Here is a 19,455-nt window from a genome sequence, read left to right as displayed (position 1 = left end):
ACCCGTTTCTTCGAATATACCTGAAAACTATTTTTGTAGACACTGAGGTTTACCTGTCCACTGCAGAAAACCAAGTTGGTCACAATTACAGAACTCTCGCAATGCAATGTCCTAATCATTAACCGAGCCTTTCCCTCCTTATTTTTGCTCATAGTCTATTAGTGTTGTGTTCTCACAGATCTGCGTTTTTCTATTTGATGGTCTAGAGTTGAACCACCGATTCAAATGATCAAGCAAACGCTCTGATATCACGGTTCAACTTAAAAAGGAACATAAAAGTTGATTAAGAGTTTAGACTTATTGCTGAAATAGAAGCTTCTTCTCAGGCTGCTGTTTGATCCGAGCAAACGACAAGACTGTTCTGGTAGCCCTAAAGTTTACTTATATAAAGCTCAGTTTGTCCACAAATATTCTGTTCTCTACAAGAAGCTGATCAGTTTCACTTACATCAGAAAACTGCGAACATAGCACTTTCTCTCTGGACCAATACACAGAAAAGATTTATAAACCAAAGAGAAGGAAATCCGTTTAGGGCAGGGCCGTATCCAGAGGGGGGGGGCCTGACGGGCCCGGGCCCCCCCCCCCCGAAACCCGAAATGTTTTGTACCGTAAAACAGAAGAAAGTTTTTTTTTTTTTTTAATTCTTAATGTCAGAAAAGGAATATGACAAAGTTTTTTTTATTCTTAATTTTGCTACTATTCAAAATTTATATTATTTTGAAGAAATACAGAAAAAGCAGTTCCAGTTCTCATTAGCTGCAAGGCACACTTGAAATTTAGACCTTTAATTAGGCTTTCTTTCCCAATTCAATTCAGGGCAGTCTAGTGTTAAGGCAGGCCCTTTGTCACTTCGGTAGACTTTTCAAGTCTACCAAACTGACTTCTGTGCACTTCCTCCTCCAGGGGCGTGCACAGAAATTTTGGGGCTGTCACAACTGCTTTTTTTGGGCCCCCTCCATATTGTTTATCCATATTTTCAACCCTAGGCTTAAAGATATTGGGCTTCATTTAAGCTCGGGCCCGGGCCAACAGGTGTCCCTTCTCCCCTCTGTGCACGACCCTGCCCTCCTCCCCCTAAAACTCTTATAAAACTTACACTGTACTGATTACGAGCCGGGGACTCCCCAAAGGCTGCGCCCCTAGTTTCCGATCAGGCGAGTATCTTGTTACCAAGATGTGCCAAATTCAGCTCCTTGATACATCCTGAGTAAAAAATGCAAAAATCACGATTCTCGCGTTTTTGTAGCATAATTTTCAAGATCATTTTTGTGACTGATATGTTTTTTGTCTTGCATTTATTTAATGCCGAATTCAGTATCATCGAAGTTCTTTTGTTATTTCTTGTTTTTTTTTTCTTACTTCTACTCTTACTGTTAATACCTTTAGTATGAGAAAAAAAAACACTTACTCTACTCTCTTTCATTTTCTGCACTACTTGTGATTGAAAAAAAAAAGTTTGTTTCCAGAAATATTTCGTTGCTTATATTTTTAACTTAAAACGGGTGTGTCTTACAAAGTTATAATCATTTTGTAAGACTGTGCAATCAACTTCTGAAAAGTGTAAATAAAGAGCTTCAAATAATTTCAACTGTTCGAGAGTCTTTGAAAATTATTTAAGTTTTTGAAATTCCTTGAAAAGTTCTTCAATTTTGTATTTTATCAAGAAAATAAAGTATGAATTGTCCAAATGGCCAGAATATTACTCTTCCGTTCTTATTTTCTGAATGTCTACACCATTTCTTTTAAACTATTTTGTACGATTTTCATACTGTAGGGCATTTAATTAAAAAAAAAAAATGGGGGTAGGGGGAGTGATCAAAAACAAACTTCACTAAAAGCCGATATGAGCAGATGACGAAGTGCTTCTCTTTTCTCCTCTCTCGTTTTTCCTCTCTGTCCATTAAGTTCCATTATTTGTCGAGCAAGCAATTTTTATTTTGTTTGATCTTGATTTGCAAAAGAATGTATAACTTTTAAAAGACTTTGTTTACCTATTTTTTTTTCATATTGTTGTAGTCTTAATTACCTAATATAAGGCCTCAAAATACATATTTTTTTTTTTCGAAAATTTCTCGGGGGAAAACCCCCGGACCCCCTGAAATTATTGATCTTCTACATCCGACTTAAAGGGACACTCTCCTGTTATCCTTACCACTACAAGGTGAATAATAAAAATAATATGAAATTAAAATAACAACAGTCCAAACAGTGGAATCATTAAAAATAGAAACAAAAAGTCTTCTATGTTAACATTTTTATGCGTTTGGTGTGTCTATATATACTATATGTGTGTGTGTGTGTGTGTGCAGTGGCGAGCGAGGAAAAATCCTTAGGGGGAGTTAATTTTTTCTGAAGTTTAAAGCATATATATATATATATATATATATATATATATATATATATATATATATATATATATATATATATATATATATATATATATATATATATATATATATATACGTATCGTCTATACACTGCAGGCAGTCCAATCGTGATAAAACTTTGAGTAAGTCTCAGCTTGTGATATATATATATATATATATATATATATATATATATATATATATATATATATATATATATATATATATTACACTTTATCAATTAAACAACAAAGGATATTATAAACCAATCTCTTCTTTGAAAATACCTTGATCAATACTGCCGTCATAAGAAGGAAAGCCCTGTCTCCAACAGAAAAAATGTTGCGAAAAACAGAAAGACATAAGCTTTTTACCGTCATAAAAGCTATTATATTAAATAAAAATCTTTTAACCCATAAACAGAACCCTTCAAGTTCGACTGAAAAAGGATTATTTGGGGCTCATGGGGGGGGGGTTCTCACCCCCCTATCCCCCCATGGCTACGCCACTGTGTGTGTGTGTTAGGGCAATGTGCTAATCCGGGCCCCACCCGAAAAAAATTTCTGGATACGGCCTTGGTTCAGGGTACCAGTGGGAATTAAACTCACCCACCACAACCTTGTTGCTCTCAAGCAGCTGTCAGAGCAAGCGTTTTCCGCCTCTCGACTTCTGTACATCCCATCATTAGTCCTTTTCATTATTATTTTTTTTTTCCAAGTCATTCCTCCTCACCTCCCAATATGATTTCAATTTATTTTATCATTTGTTATTATTGCAACGAAAGTAGGATATATGGAATAATTCATGAAACTAAAGTACACATTATCTTTACCTTGATGAAACGGAAACAAGAATTATTGGCAATTTTTTGCAAGCATTCGTTGTAGAAAAATTTGAAATCGTCTATACACTGCAGGCAGTCCAATCGTGATAAAACTTTGAGTAAGTCTCAGCTTGTGTTATATTTTACTGGCTTTGAAATGATGCAAAATCTGAAGCAATGCAAAAAAATTTTCTTTAATTCTCAATTAGTGTATGAGAGTGTAAGTTTTGCATGTAATTAAAATTCAAATAAAAATATAGAAAATTCCGGGAAAAATCAGGGCTTGCTTGTTTATATTATGAAAGTGAATTTCGTTCCAAATTTTAATTTAAAATAAAGCAGTCAAATATTGTTGACTCATTGCAAAATACAGACAGACACGGTTTTAGCTCTGTCATAATATAGATTACACTATAAATTTGCACAAAAGATCAATCAAATTTCTAAAAAAAAACTAAATAATCCCTGTAACCTAAATTTTTAGAAAACACATCAAATTATTAACATTTATGACAAAAAATTACAATAAAACGGGAAAATGACTAAGCTTATTTTTACTGTATTGCGTGCTGAAAATAAAATGCGGAAGTGTTTCTAAAACCGTGAAATGATATATGCATTGGTATTGTTCTATTTAACATCTGTTTCAAACGAAAAACTATCATATTCCTTCTTTTACTACACTGACAATTTTATCAACTATATACTGGAACAATTATGTTATCTAGTCAACATGTGTTATTTCTCTCTTGTTTCTGTAATAAAGTGAAGTGAAATGATGGTCTTGTGTGTGTGCTTTTCTACGAAGTTGGGAGGAATAGTACTTTTTACTTAAAAATTTAGCAAAACTGTGCGATCATGGATAAACTTTTTGTTACTTGTTTGTTGATTACTTTGCAGGTATCATGTAAGTAGTTTTGAATTCGTTTTTAATGTGAAAACTGTATTATCTTGTATTTTTGGTGCCGTATTTAGATGGAACTAAAAAAAAATTACATGAAAATAGAGTGTTCTTTTTTGATCCTAAAATGAGTTTACTTGAAAGTACTATAGTTATTAAACAATTTCAGGAAGATGATTTTCATCTTACTTTGTTAATGTTTTTGAAATTATGGATTGATGTATAACTATAGCTCAAAAAGTGTTTGATAAATACAAGCTTTTGCGAATAAAATTATTTTATGGAAACTAAATTCACTGCTACATTTCTAACATTCAATCTAATAGTTACAATTAGAAATTTTCAACAAAATCTAATTTAATCTTATTCTTTGAAACTGAAATTTTTTGATCGATTAAATTTTTAAATTCATGAAACTGGATATAGTCTTTCTTTCTATTGTCTATCTAACACAGTCATACCCAACATTTCTTCTATCTGAGGGCCACACCTCAAATTAAAATGATTCTCGCTGGCAAGACATGTAAACTTTCAAAATGTTTAAAAACTAACTCAATAGCATGGGGAGATATGAAAAAGGAAATAAAATTTAAAAACATCAACTGTTATCAATACCATGCTTCTTTTTTTAAATGCATCTGTTTTACAGAAACCTATTTCTGAATATTTGACTCATAATTTGTAACATTGTCATTAATCTTGCTTAACGATTTGTTACGGGTCACAAAGATCAGCTAAGCGGACCGGATGTGACTCGCGGGTCGTAGGTTGAGCACCACTGGATTAACCATTTCGAAGTAAAAGTCAATCTAACTCAGTGATTCCCAACCTGGGGGCAATCGCCCCCAAAGGGGCAATCGAACTCTTCTAGGGAGAGATAAATTTCTGGGGGGCGATAGGGGGGCGACCGGTATTCGAACTGTTAATGGGAAATTCTTGACCTTTCAAAAACTATATTTATTAAAACAAATCGGTACACAATTCAGAAATATCTTCAATTATTTTTTATTTTATTTTTTAAATGTCCGATTTTGGAAATAAGGCGTGGTCTTTATGACGTCACAAGTGATTTACTTTGCCGCGCTCCATCATTGCCGTGCTAAATGTTTACGCTTTGCTGTCAACCGCGTTACCAGGTTATGATAATTTGAGCTGTGCGCTAATGGCATTAGTGAATGGCATTTCATCACTTGTGATGTCATGTGCAGAAGCGTAAAAAATGAATTTCAATCTGCTCATCGATTAAAATAATTGTTAAAAAATATTAAACTTTGTCAACTTTCTTATAAAAAGATTAAACCTGTGTTTTTAAGCATGCTCTTTCAGAAAAAAATACTTTTAAAATTTCGGAAGTAACCCCATTACTTTTGCACTTGAGCTTGTGCGAAACTAAACTATCAAATTTGGTGAGATTTTATTCGAGGTAAAATTCTCAATAAAACTTAAAATGACGTTGAAGATAAATTTTTAAGAACTTGAAACTTAGTTCAATGTAAAGGTATAAAGAAGTATTGAAAACTTATTAAGATGATAATGTTTTTAATATTTATATTTTGTTACAGGGGTCTCTTCAAAGAATTGTAAATGGAGATTCTATCAGCATTATGCACAGAAAAACTGCAAGCCAATTTTGGATCAAGATAATTGCCCGATCCGATTTGCGTGTGATTCAATGACAAGTGAACTGCGTAAAAGTAAGAATTCAAACATTCAACTAATATGACACCTAACTCAAACCAGAGAAACATACGAATTGTGTAAGAATGAAAAAAAATAATTAAATTAGTAGCAGGATAGCAATTGAAAAATCTTTGTCTCTGCAGTTTTGCCGACAAAAAAAAAAAAAAAAATCCCCCCCCCCCCCCTCCCTTTGTTTTTCAAACGGGGAGGAAATTTGAAAGATCGGCGAAGCTTGGAACAAATCGAAAATCATAGTGATTTTTATTTACTTATTTTTTTAATTTTATTATTTTATTTATATTATTTTTTTATGCATCAATTAGTTGCCCTTGCCTCACCATTTTCGAAATATAAGGTCTTTAAGTCATCCGTAACTTTTTTGAAAAGTTGCCAAATTTAATAACTTGGAGAGAGATGGAAGATACCACGCGATTTCACTGTCTTCATGTGCCAGGACATTCATCTGCAAAGCGTGTGGCAGATATCTGACATTTTTCACCAAAACTCGCTATTGGCGACTTTTTAAAAAAATTTGGCAGAGTTTTAGAACTCATATTTCTATAACGGGGAGACGAAGACAAACAATTTTTGCGACCAAAAACATATCTTACTATGCTCTTTCGACTGCTACTTAGTAAGATTTTTTTCATTATTACACTACCTCAGCGATTCCCAAAGTGTGTATCGCGAATCCCTGGGTTCCGCCGAAGGATGAGAAAGGTTCCGCCACGAGTTGCATGAAATTATTATTTTCTACAGTAATTTCAGAAAAAGAGAAACTTTCAGAGATAAAAAGTGCAGCTCTAAATTGAAATAGTAGGCGTTATTTCGTTATGCCAGCATAAAAAAGTTACAAAATAATAATAATAATAACACCATCTGTTTTTAAGAAACAAATTTTTCTGAAATTTTTCTTAATAAAGCTTCAGAAGTAGTTTTTTTTTCTTCAAATTTTGATGCCTCCAGTCAACACTATTGAACAAGATTAATGAAGATATGAACAATTATCACAAATCTCTACCTTTCAGTACAAAATACGCTGGCTGTCCGAAATCAACACGTTTGTCAGATTGTATGAACTTAGAGATGAATTGAGGGTTTTTTCAGTTGAAGCAAAAGACAATAATATCTTTAGCAGTTTTCAATGTTTTGCATGACGTCTGTTGATATAATCAGCCTATTTGTTGCCTATATTTTTGGTAAACTGAACAAAGTCTCGATTTTCATTTCAGGAGAAATTTACTTCTTTTGTTGTGAGGGACAAAATAACACAGCAAAATGATGAGTTTTTGTATTCGCTGCTAAAAGAGACGACATATAATATTCTCACGTAGAAAAATCTCTCTCAACGTAGAATATTTTCCTCTCTTAAAGGGAAGTTCTGCGAGAAACCACCTCTATGACGAAAACGCAGTGCAAATATTTCATGGATTTTAAAAAAGCATTACTAGTCTTTCGAGAAACCCTTTAAAATCCTTGAGAAGGAATACTCCCCGCCCACTCATAACGACTTTGAATCGACGGCACAAAATCCGTTCACCAAATGACACTGATTTCGGATATCATCTGCATTAAAAAAAGCTCATTTGATTCTGTTCCACTCAATGAACTTTGAGTTAGTGTTGAAGAAGAAGACTAGTTATTGTCTAAGAAAGCTCTAAACTTTATATTTTAAAGGCTTAAAGTAGCTTCGGCATATAACAAATTATCAAAGCAGCTGAAGCTTTCCAGCCAATGTGTACTAAAAATAAAGTCAGTTCTAAAAGGGTCTCTCCTCTGTCATGGGATAACTTTAGTTCTATTTTGAGGTGCTCTAAAGTAATAATCTTTCCGATTTACTGCGTTATACTGATCTCCAAAAGATTTCAGACTGACATAGAATGAAAGCAGTAGCAAAATTCCACCTTGCTACTGGCCATGACTGCTTTGCTAAGTATTAACATCGCATTAATGTATTTAACGTTGTACTGCAATACTTAATGGGAACGATACTGGGGTAGCAAGATACCAAATGGGCTATAGACATCTTTTTACTGTCATTCTTTTGTTATTCCTTATTTTTTATTTATTTATTTTTTCATTAGTTAATTTGCTTCGGCTGTCCGTATTATCTTTTGTACTTGACATTGGAAATAATTTTTTAAAAAATAATATTTTCTCACCATGCAAATGACGAAACTCGACCATCTGTTTGTAGCATGTGTCCACAACGGTGAAATATACCATGATGGTCAAATCATTAAAGGCCTCAATAAATGCGACAGCTGCACCTGCTATGTTGACAGTCATGGGGATGCCGCGGTAGAATGTGCATCGACTGATTGTCCTGATTGGGAACCGCAAGACAAAGCGTGCTACATGGGATATTTGCCGGATGAGTGCTGTCCGGAAGAACTTTGCCGTGAGTAACAATGACTTTTCTGCTAATCAATAACATGTCATAGCGATAAAGTAGAGTATGTTTTAATGTTTGCGAAAAGTAATTGTGAGGTTCAAATAACAAGCCTGCTATTGTTGCTTGTTTTAGCTTCTAAGTCTTTTGCTCTCCCTCGGATCGAATTCGAGGAATACGAGGGGGTGTAGCGGACCAGTTCTACACTTAGGAGATGAGGGCTCTTGGTTTCTAATTTGAATTTTAATTCTTCTGCGTTTTTAAGCCCTAAATCTAAAAATGATCATAATTCTCCCCCCCCCCCTCCCCGTATCTGATCAAGATTTGCAGAAAATCATTAATTTCAAAATTTGCAAAATGTCTGTAAATTGCGACATTCAATGCACGTAAAGTATTGTTTCCTTACAGTTTACTTATTTATCAGTATATGGTCGACAGTAAATAAACAGGAAAAAAAGTGAGAAGGAGAGAGACTCAATAACTTTGTATGTTTTAATGAAAACAACACGAAACAAGTCAAAATTCTCTTTTTTAATGAAACTTTAAATTAATAAAATTGTTTTTTTGGGGATGTATCGGTTTGTCATAAGTAAGGCAATCTATTTCTTCACGTACCCTTTAAGGACGAAATATATGAAATAAATTCAACTTGGTTCCTTACGTTGAATTTTCTTTCTGACAATTTATTTCGCAATTTTCATTTTTATGATCTTTTTTGGGATGCCTTTTCTTTAGTTTTTACTAAAGCGTTTTTTGTTTGGATTTTCACGAATGCGCTTTTTGGTTTACTCATGAGCAGTTCGCTTTTTAAGCCATTCACCTTTTTTCGTAAAGATTGCCGCCTTCATCGGCTGCTTGAATAAATTTGGCAATGATATTTATCAATATTTATTTATTTATTCAAACATTAATTTAAAAAAATCTATACCTACCTCTTTCTGGATCTATTTATCGATCTGTACAATCTACGCATGTACGTATATCTCTATATTTATCTGTGTACCTATTAATCTATACGTAACTACCTATCTATCTTCATTTATTTGAACCGAACCTCCAAACCTATTCCCTAAGAAAAACAAAAATTTGTCAAAAAACCGCCACTTTTTTATTTAATTAAGATTGCAAAAAAAAAATGCCTATATTTGTGTTCCCCGTAGTAAGTAAGAAAGTAGCGGTTGCAAAAGAAAAAAAATTACTGCTTTTATTGGATTAAAATGCACACAACTATTTAACATAAAAGAAATTTAGCAAAACGTCCAAAACAAATAGTTCAAAAAAGAAAGAAATGAAATCACTAAATGTAAAAGAAAAAGTAAAGAACATTTTGTTCACAGAATGAAAAGAAACCACTTGGGGTTGACGTCATGAGGAAAGATCTGAAAGCTTCTTTGGCAATGCGTAGAGCTTGTCTTGTTCTGCAGTTAAAAAACTGTTTAAAAACATCAATTGCACATTTTTAGTTTTTTATGATGATTTTCCAAGTATAGGGTAAGATCACCAGTAACAGACATGCTTAAAACATTGCTCTCGGTTTAACTCAATTTTCTGAGCCTTTTAATGTATTTAAACTTTTTAAACTAATTTCCTCTCCTGCAACTACATCTCATCTAACATTTGGCTGCTTCTGGATCCTTTGAACTTGTTAATTCTATTTTCATATACTCAATTTCGAAAAAAGGTCCGATCCCCAGTAACAAACACCGATAAATCTGATGATATCCAGTAACAGATGGACGCAATTTTCGTCCGGACGAAAAGAAAAGGACGAGGAAAGGATGTGTAATGGGAAAAATTCCCTTGTATCTTCGAAATGTGCTCAAGTTCTCTATTTTTAAAACTAAATCCTTATTAAATTTAAATGTACGTTAAACACCGGCAGACCTCGTGGTAGCTGTTCATAACCTTCCACCACTGCCCTGTAAATACCAACTGGCTCATAAAATTCACTCTGATAACACTAGATGGTTGCACCGTATTCATGGGCCACGGCAACATCAGTTTCACCCGCCTAAAATTCTTATTATTACAATCCAAACTTACGACAGTCTGTTGTTATTGGACCCTTGTCTGTTACTGGTGCCGATATCCTATCGATTTTTTTTTTTTTTTTTCTGACGGAAGATCATCTTGTTCCGTACCAAGAAGTATAAGAAAACATTGAACATTTTGGGGTGCAACAAGAGTGCATAAAACTCTTCCGGGAGACATATAGTAAAACATGAAACGAAATCGTAACAAATAGTGTTTGAACTTCTATCTCTCACTCTCTATTAGGGTTCCCGATCCCGAACTCCGCGGGATCCCGCATTTTTTTCCCAAGTAAACGTCTTCCAACATTTGCAGCTCGTGAAACGATTATTTTCACAAGCATCATCTGAAATTTGAATCACTTCGTATATCGTTGTGTCTCATATATGATGAACCGGGGATTTACCATTAAAAACACAATAAAAGTCGAGTACATGTTTTTGAGATTGAATTGGTATTCTCAGTCGAGGTCTCAATTTTCGTAAGTTCAACAATTGAGAAAATTTGTAAAATTTATAAAAATTTTCAAAAACTATTACTTAAAATCCAGAAAATTACGCTTTAAAAAAAAACGGAAAAAGTGTATTACAAGTTGCAAAATCCGCTGGAGTAGTCAGAATGCAATGCCAGAGCACTTCTGTAAGTTTAAGGAATGCGCGCAAAACCTTAAACTTACAAAAAGTGCACAATAATTTTCTCCAAAGAAGAAAGCAATGAAAATCCTGAAACTGTTTATATATTCGGCACAACCCTAAAACAGGCGACAGAAACTTGGATGAAAAATAGGATGACTAGCCTGACAGTGCAGTAAGTTAAACTGCTCAAGTTTTTGAATGCTTCTTGAAAGTGAGAGGTAAATTAGCGAAGTTATCCAAAAACTTTTACTGAGACTGCGACTCGGTATAACCAACCAGCATTCACCCCCTGCTGTAATGAATCAAATGCACTGATACAATAACCAAAAACATTAACGAAAGAAAAAGGGTATTCTCCATTCAATTTAAATTTGAGACAGCAAAACTAATGTGCTGTAGAGTAGACATCGTTTTTGTTCGAAATTTGCAGTTCTTCTGCAAAAACCTAGTATAAGAAAAGAATTTATTTCAGAAGGTGATTAAGTTAATGGGGATCTTTTGGTAAATGTCCACAATAATTTAATCTCAGTAAAACCAACTGCTGTAAAGCAACAGCACTGGTTTTCATCAAGCGCATCATTATTTTGAGCTAAAATTCTTTCAAATTCCATACGAGCTTTGTCAAGACGCATTGGACATTTTTAGGGCGCAATTTTGCGTACTAAACGGTAATGGTTAATAGTTGTCTTTGTAGTCCGAAACACTTGATGTACGGGATTCAAGAAAACTAATAATTCAAGTAACAAAAGCAGTCCTTCCTAAAAAAAACAACTTTTTCTTCTTGATATTAAAATTTAATTAATCAATTAATCCCGCGGGATCCCGGGGGATTGGCTCCTTACAATCCCGAAATCCCGCGGGACTGAATTTGGCACGGGATTGGAAACCCTACTCTCTATGTGGAATCTCCGCTTCAAAAAACAAAAAAAAATATGAGAATCCATCGTTAAAGGTTAAAACGTGTGAAAAAATCCAAATTTTGCAAGATTGCATAATTTTTTTAAACTATATTAAAATTTTCGCATATTCGTAGACTTGAGTCGATGCGCAGGCTAGTGGTTGAAATACACTAAATTAAATCGTTTTGAATGAGACTGAAACATAATTTTCATTTATATGTCTAATCTCAGTTAAGAAATCAAGGACAGTTTCGATTTTACAGAAAGGAAAGAAACTTCTCCTTCTGTACATTTTAATTTAACAATTGTTTTATAAATTTATTATTGTGTGTTGTTGTTTTAATTTTCTTGTTCTTTCATGTATATCAATAGAAAGATATGCTAAAAAGCTGATTATAACTATTACACATTTCTTTCATTTCAGCCCACAAAAATGAAAAATTACGTAAGTATAAAGATTTATCCTTTTTTTAACCAGAAGTTTTAAACAGGAATCTGTTTTAAGTTAAGTAAATGCAACTTATTAAGAATATTTTTGAAAATGATTGAGAAATTAGACTCTTATACCCGAGAAATAACTTTTATTTCTATAAAATCCACATATGAGGCAGTGAGAAGCAAAGGGATGCAAGTGGACATTTTCAAGTTTTGAGTAAAACGCGTTTAAAGATTAGCTCTTAGGTAGGGCTTTCATAGAAATTTTTTTCTAAATCATGCTGTATAGCAGCAACTATCAGGGCTACCAGTACCATCTCTTGCCCCAAGACAGAGCAGAGGTTCACCTACCATGTGTACTGGTTATCTCCAAATTTTTAATTTTGCCACTTACATCCGTTTGCTTCTCACTGCCTCATATGATATGAATAATATCATTAGCTCATTCTGAAATCAGTTTCTAATAGTACATACTCGTTTATCTGGATTAATGGGACAAAATACAATCTGGATGATCGAAAATCCGGATAATCCATGAAGAATGAGTAATAAACAAAGTAAATCCTTAAATAAGCAAATTTAATGACAACAAACATAAGTTGCAGCAACGCGCTTTATCATTATAGTGCAACGTAACCACGGAACGCTTTATCATTGTAGCCGAGCTGCAGTGGTGTTAGTTAGATCACCATAAATTAATCAAAATAAAAAGCGAATGTACTTATAACGTTCTTGGTTAACGTAATTTAAGATTATCTACGTGAACAAAAAAATTTCAAGCTACAAACTTAATCTGGATAATCCGGAGGGCCTGACAAACGAGGTTTTACTGCACTGGAAATATTAGATGAACGAAAAAGTTCTGTCGGATTATGAAAAGGTATAAAATGATGCAATTTTAATACATTCAATAATACCTGCTGCAGTTGCGTCACGACGGGGAGCGGGGGAGCGGTCCGCCACGGGTGTCACTCGCCGGGGGTGACGCCCTAAGTGAAATTGCAAGTTTTTGAAAAATATGAAGTTAAAATGCATTTTTAAGACTACAAATTTGAAAAATTTCCGAAAATTTGACCCCTGCCCCCCCCCCCCTTCCCCTTTTCCCCACTTTTATTTTATTTTTTTATTTTTTTGTACATTAACCCATTTAAAATTTCGTTATAACATAAATGTAGTTATTCTGAAAATTGCATAAATTTCATGTTTACATAGATTTTTTTTTTCTTTTGCGTCTCAAGAGGGGGGGGGGGGGGTTGTCATCACAAATTACTGGCCCGGGTTTCACCCTGGTAATCGCCGTCAATGCTTATGAATTCTTGCTATCGCGATGGCTGTAAATCCAATTTCAAAAAAACCCCTTGTATTTGTAGTAGATGAATTTAAGGTCGTCTTTACATGTTCCTCATTTCTGAATTTTTTCCTAGAAAAAAGTGAGAGATAAGTAAAAACCGGTGAGTGCAATTTCTGTGGAGTGTGATGAATGTTAAAGAGTTTTCTAGTCTAGCTCTGCCATTTTCTGGTATTTCACCAAAGCTTCGTTGTCGTGATTTGCTTTCTGTTGAACATTGCTGGTCTCTTGGTACACAACTCAGACCTTGCACCATCCGATTTTCACATATTTCTCTCTCTCTCTCTCTTCCCTCCCCCCCCCCCTCCCCCAATTGAAATATTCGAAAATGAAGAAAATGTTAAGCATCACTACTTGTGTGAGTTCTTCGCCTCTAAAAACAAGCTCTTCAAAAATTGAACTTCTAAATGGCCATCACGATAGCAAGAAGTCAAAAGTAACGATGAAAATTTTATCTTAAACTAAATAGTTTTAAATATATCTCTTTCTTTTCGTAATCGGAAATGACTTTTCGTAGACCTATATATGTTGTACAATTCGACTAAATACAACTACTTCACTCAATGGAAATTTCAATTAAGATTTTGAAGGCAAAAGTTAATAATTTGCATTTGATACCGAACGACCTAAAATTACGCAGTAGTCTGGATATGATTTAAAAAGAGAACGGTTGAGGGGATTTCCGAGGATTAGGTCACTACATATCTTCCACCGAATAATTAACAATAGCGTTACGCGGTATACGTCATTCTGTTGTGCTAAAGTGGTAGGAGAAAATAATACCGCCGTATCACAAGAGTGAGTTGATATCATGAAAAATTTCTTAATGTATTCGTATAACAGCCGATTCCGTTTTATACAAAATTTACATTAAATTTCAAATGAATATTACCCATAGGCAGGGACTAAGACTTTTGAGGATACTGGGTAAGAACTTCATTCGGTGCCTCCCCCCCCCCCTACTTATACTATATGTAAAATATTTTGATACTTAAGTATTTTACTGCATCCACGCCAAATGTGGTAATGTCTTATATCACGTTATAAATTATGAACACATTATAATATTATGTAATGTTGTCAAACTTTTGTCTGGTAGCAATCTAAATACTAAAAATATATCTTATATAGCATTTAAAATGCAAAAAAACATAATATTAAGCTTGAAGTGACTTTGTCAGGTAAGAGGTTGTAGTTTTAAGTAGATGTTTTTTTTTTAGACTTAATATTTGCTTTTGTCATTGTACGATTTTGATTTGTCCTAATTAAAAAAAAAATAGCAGCAGATTTGGGGCCCCCAAATGTTAGTGCCCTAGGCCCGTGCCCAAGCCTTAATCAGGCGCTGACCATAGATACTTACCAGGGGCGTAGCTAAGGGGGGGGGTTTGGGGACAACCCCCCCCCCCCCCCGAAACGTTAGTCTCAAAAAAAAGGGAAAAAGAAGAGAGAAAAGAAAGAAAAAAAAGAAGAAAGAGAAAAAAATCAAAACGACTTTTTTCTGAGTAACAAAGGTCACAAATTCACTTCGCCCCCCCCCCCCCCCCAATTCCATTGAAAATCTGCTCCATGTGTGACCCTCAAGCATAAAGACGCCTCCCTCTGCTGCGACAATTTTTTGATAATTGAGTGAAATTTGACACTTCGCTTTAGAAATGAGATTGATTTATTAAATCCACGTACATGCAGCCTTTCTTTGTCGTAGATTCTGCAAATTGTTAAATATGTTTAATTTTATGAGCCGCGCAGTGGGAATATTGCATACAGTCGAATCTATATATATTGAATTTCACATTAAAGAAAAAAAATCGAGATAAAGAGATTTTGAGATACGGGGGCTTTAAGAAACTTTTTATAGAAGTTTGAAATATGATGGGGAAAATTTGAAATCGATACTAAAGACAATATGGGCTCTTGATTAAAATTCCTCTTTATTAGTTTTGTTAGGTATTTATTCTATTATTACATTATTAAGTGCTTTATTGCGAGTTTAAGGCATCATTTTGACGGTAAAAGAAACTTTAATCATATCTTTTTCAAGAAAAAATCTTTTACTGCTTTTTGGTCCCTGATTTTTTTTTTTTTTTTTTTTTTTGGATTCATTATTTATCCTCTTGAGGTTAGCAATTGCTGCAAATCTAATTTGGCCATTTCATCACTTGAAAAAAACTCATACACTGTAACAAATTTCGGAAACGTTTCTGAATATATCGGAAACGTTTCCGAAATAGTAGGAATCCTTCATCCAATAGCGAATTCCTCAATATTCAGAAAGCTTTTTGTTATTTCAAGATATCTAGAAGCGGAAGTGATGACGCAACGCTTCGAAACCTATTTCATCCTTCCAACACAGGCGCCAATGAGTCGGAAATAACGAGAACTTCTTTTTTTCTTATCTATGGTTGCTGCAGAAGCATTGGATTGCTTGTTATTTCATGTCTAGAGAGTAGTAAAATGTGTCGAAACTAATTTTACGCCTTTGCATTTTGGACTGCCCTTGATTTTTTAGACGATGTACGCAGCTATTAAGTTAGTTAATAACCATTTGCTTCTTTACAATTTCCAATGCGACCATAATTAGATATATATTGTGTGTTCAAGCGTGAATAGTTTCAACATCCGTGTTTATACTTAAGGAAACGAAACCCTTTGGATTACTTATTCAGTTGTAATGGAGGTACTTAGATTTTCTTCCGCTCATGTTCACTTGTAAGTATTAATGAATATTTTAAAACATGTTGTTATATACATTTATATTTTTGTTGATTTGCATTTGATGAGGCTCCAATTGTAACTGTTTTTGGGTTTATCGAATTAATTTAAAGTTATCCTACATACCTATGTGCGCGGTGTACTATTTGTTGTAACTAACTGAAACTGATTAATTACGCAAAAGAAGTAAGATTTATATTTGAGAAGCAATCACAGAAAAGTTATTTCGAAATACTTGGATGTACATACATTTTGGTTCAAAAAGAAAAAAAAAATCAATTGTTTAATTCATTAGAAATATGGTAATGCAAATATTTTCTAGTATTGTATTATGCTTCACAAAAAATGTGCCGGTATAATTTATCTTTTTTTATTATAATTTATTCATTCATTTAAAAATATTTATACCATTAGAAAATGACCATGTTATCTATTAGTAAGAACATAGTTATGAAATTAATTCATCTGCTTATTCATTTTGTTAAATGTGGTTAACAATAAAAAAAATTCCTTGACATTAGTTCCGAAAATAACATTTCCTTCGTGGATATACTAGTTTAATGTAGGACAGTCAGGAAAAATGAGTCAGTGGCAAAAATGGAACAGCTGCATTTACATGCTGAAATAAAAAGTAATATTATTTCATGTCATCGTTTTAAAAGTGATCAGTTTTTAAATACTATGTTATTAATATGCAATGCACATATGGTGAGAAGACGAGGGGCGTTCACCACGCAGACTGTGCCATTGACATTTTCAAGGGGTTGCTTTTTTTAAGGTGGGGGGCGCTTTATATCATTTTATGGGTGCACCATCACTCTTATGGTGTGGGGGGGGGGAGCTCTCGTATATATGAAATGGAATAATCATGTAATAGAGTTCAATGTTTTAATAAATAAAATATATAATGCATTTTGCGCACACTCTAAATCAGTAACCTATTTTGATTAAGTATCTATATTTGTGATAAACTGGAAAAGGGCAAGAACAGAGGAATAAACCCGAATGGTTCCAGCAGGGGGACTTTGGTGTCATATTTAAATTCATCAATTTCTCTGTTGGTACTTTTCGGTACACTTTGTTCGTCAAAGAAATTGACTTGACGTGAAATAATTTCGGAACGAAAAGTGTAGGTAAGTTCTGTCAAATTTTATCCGAAAATAAAAGCTATCAAGTTTGATACAAGATATGTTTTTAAGTTCTGCATTAAAAATACAATATGTTGATAATTTTGTCTTGAAAATATTGAGAGAAAAACTGAAGTTTAATATTGTTTAACAAACAATCCCACTTTTGAGAAAGTGCTCCCCTTCCCTCCCCCGACGATTTTGTGATTATGAATGAAACTACTATATTATTTCAGAAATTTTCAAAAATTTATAACTGTGCATATGTTATGCTGTTAACCATGCTATTTGTCATTAGAAATTCAGAAAAAAAAAATCCACGAATGATTCTAAAATTGCTTGTTTCATTGCTCTTAGATATCAAAGAATTGAAACTGATATGGCATGCAATACTATTAAAAAAGAATTATTTTTTAGAAAAAATCACGGAAAAAGGATTCCGAAATTCTCAGAAACGTTTTTGAAAATTGTTTGGAGAATTCCGAAATACTCGGAAACGTTTTCGAAACTTTCATGAACCACAGCTGCACAGAATACTCAGAAACATTTCTGGAAATTACGGAAAGAGGATTCCGAAATACTCAGAAACGTTTCTGAAAATTACAGAAAGAGGATTCCAAAATACTCAGAAACATTTCTGGAAATTATAGAAAGAGGATTCCGAAATACTCAGACACGTTTCTGGACATTACAGAAAGAGGATTCCGAAATACTCAGACACGTTTCCGGACATTACAGAAAGAGAATTCCGAAATACTCAGAAACGTTTTTGAAAATTTCATGAACCGCAGCTGCACGATATACTCAGAAACGTTTCCGAATTTTTTTTACAGTGTACTTTCTTTTCACTCCAATCATTTCGGTTTTCTGAGGAATCACAATTTTAAGAAAGAGAGCAACCGAAGAACAGTACTAATCCAGATAACAGAGCGAAATGGCTTTTAACTTGAATGACCTTTAACCATGAACTTGAAATGTTCATTTTTTTACATGTCAAACCTGTGAATTTCACCCCCTTTACTCTTCTGCCAAGAAAGTGCGCGAAACGACTGTCCTTTGATTAATCTTCCTGGAAAGCCTATTCGTGGAATGCATTTCTCCTTTTTTCCATGCCTCCGCAGCTCTTGAAGACAATTCCTCTGTTTCTGAGTTGAAGAAAATGTTTTTGTTTGCTGCTTTAAAGATCATTGGGCTCCGAATTCAAAAATGATAGCATAACCGGAATTCGAAGCGATAGAGGTTTTTGTTGGTCTGGTCTCGTGTGTGTCATAGATCATAGTCAAAACGACCTTTGCTAACTAGAGTATCCATTGCAATCACATTGATTTTTCAGCCAGTATTTACTGCATATTCTTTTGAAAACGTACAGTCTGTTTAAAATAGTACATTCTAAGTGAAAGTTGTTGCAAAAGCGATAACAGGCTTTTTTAAACCCAAAGAAAAAAATTAAAATGACGAAAAGGATTGCTCTAAAAAGAGAAAGTTAACGTCATCTGAAGAAAACGAAGTACAGTCTGCAAAGCAGCATTAGTCCCATCGGACCCTTCAGAAGGGTCCGATGGGTTTTCAGAAGACCCTTCTTTATTTTAATTCAAAAGAAAAACTGCATAGCATTACATGAATAAAATGTTTAAAAACGAAATGAATCTAGATTATTTCTATTAGCTTGGTTCGCATTAAAAGGTAGAAAATAAAAAAGACTTCTGTTTATAATACACGAAAATTGCTGTTGCTCTCCCAAATAGATATTTATGTAAATTCTAAAGCAGCTAATAAAATTAAAAATAAAGACTTGAGAGGAGAACAGATGGTATGCATTTGAGCGAATAACTTTCTACCGCCTATATTTCTTCCCTAACTTTTTTCGTTCAAATTTTATTAGCTGCTTTAGAATTAGCATAAATATAAATACATAAAAAGCAACATATAAATATAACAATATGAAAAGCAATTTCATTTTTTGCGGGTTATAATTCAAGAAGTCTTTTTTTTATTTTATTTCATACTTTTAGTGCAAACCAAGTTAGTAAAAATAGTCTTTATAGTCTGACCACGGATGAGTTTGAAAGTCAAACATCCAGTTTACAGGCGAAAATGGAAGTATCTATT

General features: G+C 33.7%; 1 protein-coding gene across 1 annotated transcript in view; it reads left to right on the top strand.

The window, feature by feature from the left end:
• The first annotated feature begins 3,981 nt into the window (after positions 1-3,981).
• Positions 3,982-19,455, top strand: part of LOC129226415 (kielin/chordin-like protein) — a 32,145-nt gene continuing 16,671 nt past the window's right edge. The window contains exons 1-4 of the mRNA XM_054861016.1: positions 3,982-4,096; positions 5,653-5,784; positions 7,968-8,171; positions 12,152-12,172. Coding sequence (XP_054716991.1) covers positions 4,048-4,096; positions 5,653-5,784; positions 7,968-8,171; positions 12,152-12,172 — 406 coding nt within the window. The 5' untranslated portion in view covers positions 3,982-4,047. The remainder of the gene's footprint in view (positions 4,097-5,652; positions 5,785-7,967; positions 8,172-12,151; positions 12,173-19,455) is intronic.

Source organism: Uloborus diversus, chromosome 7, assembly GCF_026930045.1.
Source record: "Uloborus diversus isolate 005 chromosome 7, Udiv.v.3.1, whole genome shotgun sequence".
Classification (NCBI taxonomy): Eukaryota; Metazoa; Arthropoda; class Arachnida; order Araneae; family Uloboridae; genus Uloborus; species Uloborus diversus.
This window is presented reverse-complemented; position numbering and strand designations above follow the sequence as displayed.